We start from the raw sequence: 5000 nt of genomic DNA on the forward strand, positions 1-5000 counted from the left end.
TAGATCTGGGGGAAGCAGACTCCTTGGGATATATATATATATATATATATATATATATATATATATATATATATATATATATATATATATATATATATATATATATATATATATATATATATATATATATATATATATATATATATATATATATATATATATATATATATATATATATATATATATATATATATATATATATATATATATATATATATATATATATATATATATATATATATATATATATATATATATATATATATATATATATATATATATATATATATATATATATATATATATATATATATATATATATATATATATATATATATATATATATATATATATATATATATATATATATATATATATATATATATATATATATATATATATATATATATATATATATATATATATATATATATATATATATATATATATATATATATATATATATATATATATATATATATATATATATATATATATATATATATATATATATATATATATATATATATATATATATATATATATATATATATATATATATATATATATATATATATATATATATATATATATATATATATATATATATATATATATATATATATATATATATATATATATATATATATATATATATATATATATATATATATATATATATATATATATATATATATATATATATATATATATATATATATATATATATATATATATATATATATATATATATATATATATATATATATATATATATATATATATATATATATATATATATATATATATATATATATATATATATATATATATATATATATATATATATATATATATATATATATATATATATATATATATATATATATATATATATATATATATATATATATATATATATATATATATATATATATATATATATATATATATATATATATATATATATATATATATATATATATATATATATATATATATATATATATATATATATATATATATATATATATATATATATATATATATATATATATATATATATATATATATATATATATATATATATATATATATATATATATATATATATATATATATATATATATATATATATATATATATATATATATATATATATATATATATATATATATATATATATATATATATATATATATATATATATATATATATATATATATATATATATATATATATATATATATATATATATATATATATATATATATATATATATATATATATATATATATATATATATATATATATATATATATATATATATATATATATATATATATATATATATATATATATATATATATATATATATATATATATATATATATATATATATATATATATATATATATATATATATATATATATATATATATATATATATATATATATATATATATATATATATATATATATATATATATATATATATATATATATATATATATATATATATATATATATATATATATATATATATATATATATATATATATATATATATATATATATATATATATATATATATATATATATATATATATATATATATATATATATATATATATATATATATATATATATATATATATATATATATATATATATATATATATATATATATATATATATATATATATATATATATATATATATATATATATATATATATATATATATATATATATATATATATATATATATATATATATATATATATATATATATATATATATATATATATATATATATATATATATATATATATATATATATATATATATATATATATATATATATATATATATATATATATATATATATATATATATATATATATATATATATATATATATATATATATATATATATATATATATATATATATATATATATATATATATATATATATATATATATATATATATATATATATATATATATATATATATATATATATATATATATATATATATATATATATATATATATATATATATATATATATATATATATATATATATATATATATATATATATATATATATATATATATATATATATATATATATATATATATATATATATATATATATATATATATATATATATATATATATATATATATATATATATATATATATATATATATATATATATATATATATATATATATATATATATATATATATATATATATATATATATATATATATATATATATATATATATATATATATATATATATATATATATATATATATATATATATATATATATATATATATATATATATATATATATATATATATATATATATATATATATATATATATATATATATATATATATATATATATATATATATATATATATATATATATATATATATATATATATATATATATATATATATATATATATATATATATATATATATATATATATATATATATATATATATATATATATATATATATATATATATATATATATATATATATATATATATATATATATATATATATATATATATATATATATATATATATATATATATATATATATATATATATATATATATATATATATATATATATATATATATATATATATATATATATATATATATATATATATATATATATATATATATATATATATATATATATATATATATATATATATATATATATATATATATATATATATATATATATATATATATATATATATATATATATATATATATATATATATATATATATATATATATATATATATATATATATATATATATATATATATATATATATATATATATATATATATATATATATATATATATATATATATATATATATATATATATATATATATATATATATATATATATATATATATATATATATATATATATATATATATATATATATATATATATATATATATATATATATATTTAGTCACCCAGCCTCCTGCAAAATCCTCAGATATCCTCTCTGAAGCAACAGGTGAGTCATCCCATGACATTGCCCTGGAGAAACGGCTAAACATAATCCCCCCAATCTCCCAATCACTCATGTGACAACCCCTAAACCAGACACCTCCGTGAGACCCAAAGTGCAAAAAAACAACACAGCCACCACAGGATTCCCCAAGGAGGACCCTCCCACCTTCTCTGATTCACCACTACCATCCCCTGATTGTGAAAAAAAAAAATGTTTGCCGAAAACCCCGAAGATATCGGGCAAGAAATAAAAAAGAACCGAATCAATTGGCTAATGACCAAAGCAAAGCATTATAACATAGTTATAGCTCAATACCTACATGAACACCTCTTGGAAGGTAACAAACATATCAACAACACCGTCAGCTTAACGCTCTAAACAAACCCTATCATAATCCCAACACAACCCCGAGAATCCTTAAAACCTACTAACAGGGAGGGCTTCAAACAAGCACTTGAAGACACACAAGTAACACACACACAATAAACACCCACCTTGAACAGTGGTACACAGACATACAGAAGACGGCAAGTCAGGCCAACATCCCCAAATCAACATGCAAAGCTCTCCCTCACTACAGAGAAACACATCGTCTAAAACTGCAGTACAGGCACTTAGATGAACTATCACTAACACGGGGCTGGGACGCACAACTACACACACAACACAGAGGACTCCAAACGCAAATAACACATTAAATTAAAATAATGAATAAACAACACTGAGAATCACTAGAACAGAGACTATATCAAAACACGAAAGACCCTAAGAAGTTTTGGAGCTCCTTCAAAATGCTTATGGGGTCGAACAAACAAACCACCCCATACCTGTACAACACACACAGACAGAAGGAGGTTCCTGGGAAACTGCTGGAGAGGCTAATAACACGAACTTATTACACACCTGGAGAACAACAACAAACACAACAATTGACAATACGGCTTTCGCCCACACAATGAGACCGAGAGTGCTATCGCCCTCACCTACAAGGAGATTACTCTCGGTCTCGCTAACAAGCACTATCAACATTATTCTACGAGACGTCAGCAAGGCCTTTGGCATGGTCTGGTATAACAAATACATATTAACACAATTACAACTCCTCTGCTGCTTCCTGGACCACAGGACTGCCACAATACATCTGGGCGCTCCCCTCCACCTCAGAAGTGGAGTACCACAGGGAAGCGTTTTATCGCCAACCCTTTATGTCCTGTACAAATCCAATCTGCTACAGCCTACACCAGACAGCAACTATATTTCCTACGCAGATATCACATAGATAATCTCACACCCCTCTAAATCACAACACATCATGAACCTCACAACAGAAAAAGCTATGCAGAACATTGACACCATTGGAAAATACATAAACATAAACACCAACAAATTCAAACTCATGCACATAGCACGCAAAACCGTACAACCCATCACAACTTTTTTTTTTTTTTTTTAAGATTTCTCAATTGTCGAAAGCGACGGGTTTGGCTAAAATCAAGCTACCCGTAAGTGGGGGATGTAAATCAATACGTGATGTTAATGTATAAGGTAGAATAAATATTAGAGGTTATCTTGGTGGTGGATGCTCGAAGGGGGTGTAAGATTGTTCTTCAGAAGAGCTTTTGTATAAAAGCCTGAGCCAATATAGTTGCAGATGTTATGTTGTCGATATTTTAGAGAAAGAAGGATGACGTTGGAAGTGATGTTGCAGTATATGCATTCTCTAGGAAATATCTCAGATTTCTCAAGTGCATCTATAACCTTGCCGTAAGCGATGGATAATTATTGCACATCAATGTTTTCATTGTACAGAGCATCACTGAGAAGAAGGTGGGTTTAATACCGATGTTCCATTGCAAAATTCTAAATTGATTATTGTGATCCTCCTTGCGGACTTTTGTTTTTACATTGACAAGGAATGGTTGG

General features: G+C 16.9%; 1 protein-coding gene across 1 annotated transcript; it reads left to right on the top strand.

The window, feature by feature from the left end:
* The first annotated feature begins 4032 nt into the window (after positions 1-4032).
* Positions 4033-4356, top strand: LOC125042445. Its single transcript, XM_047638078.1, has one exon. It carries the CDS (start codon positions 4033-4035, stop codon positions 4354-4356), a length of 324 nt encoding a protein of 107 aa, XP_047494034.1.
* Positions 4357-5000: the final 644 nt, after the last annotated feature.

The sequence above is a fragment of the Penaeus chinensis genome, chromosome 32, assembly GCF_019202785.1.
Source record: "Penaeus chinensis breed Huanghai No. 1 chromosome 32, ASM1920278v2, whole genome shotgun sequence".
In the NCBI taxonomy this organism is placed as follows: Eukaryota; Metazoa; Arthropoda; class Malacostraca; order Decapoda; family Penaeidae; genus Penaeus; species Penaeus chinensis.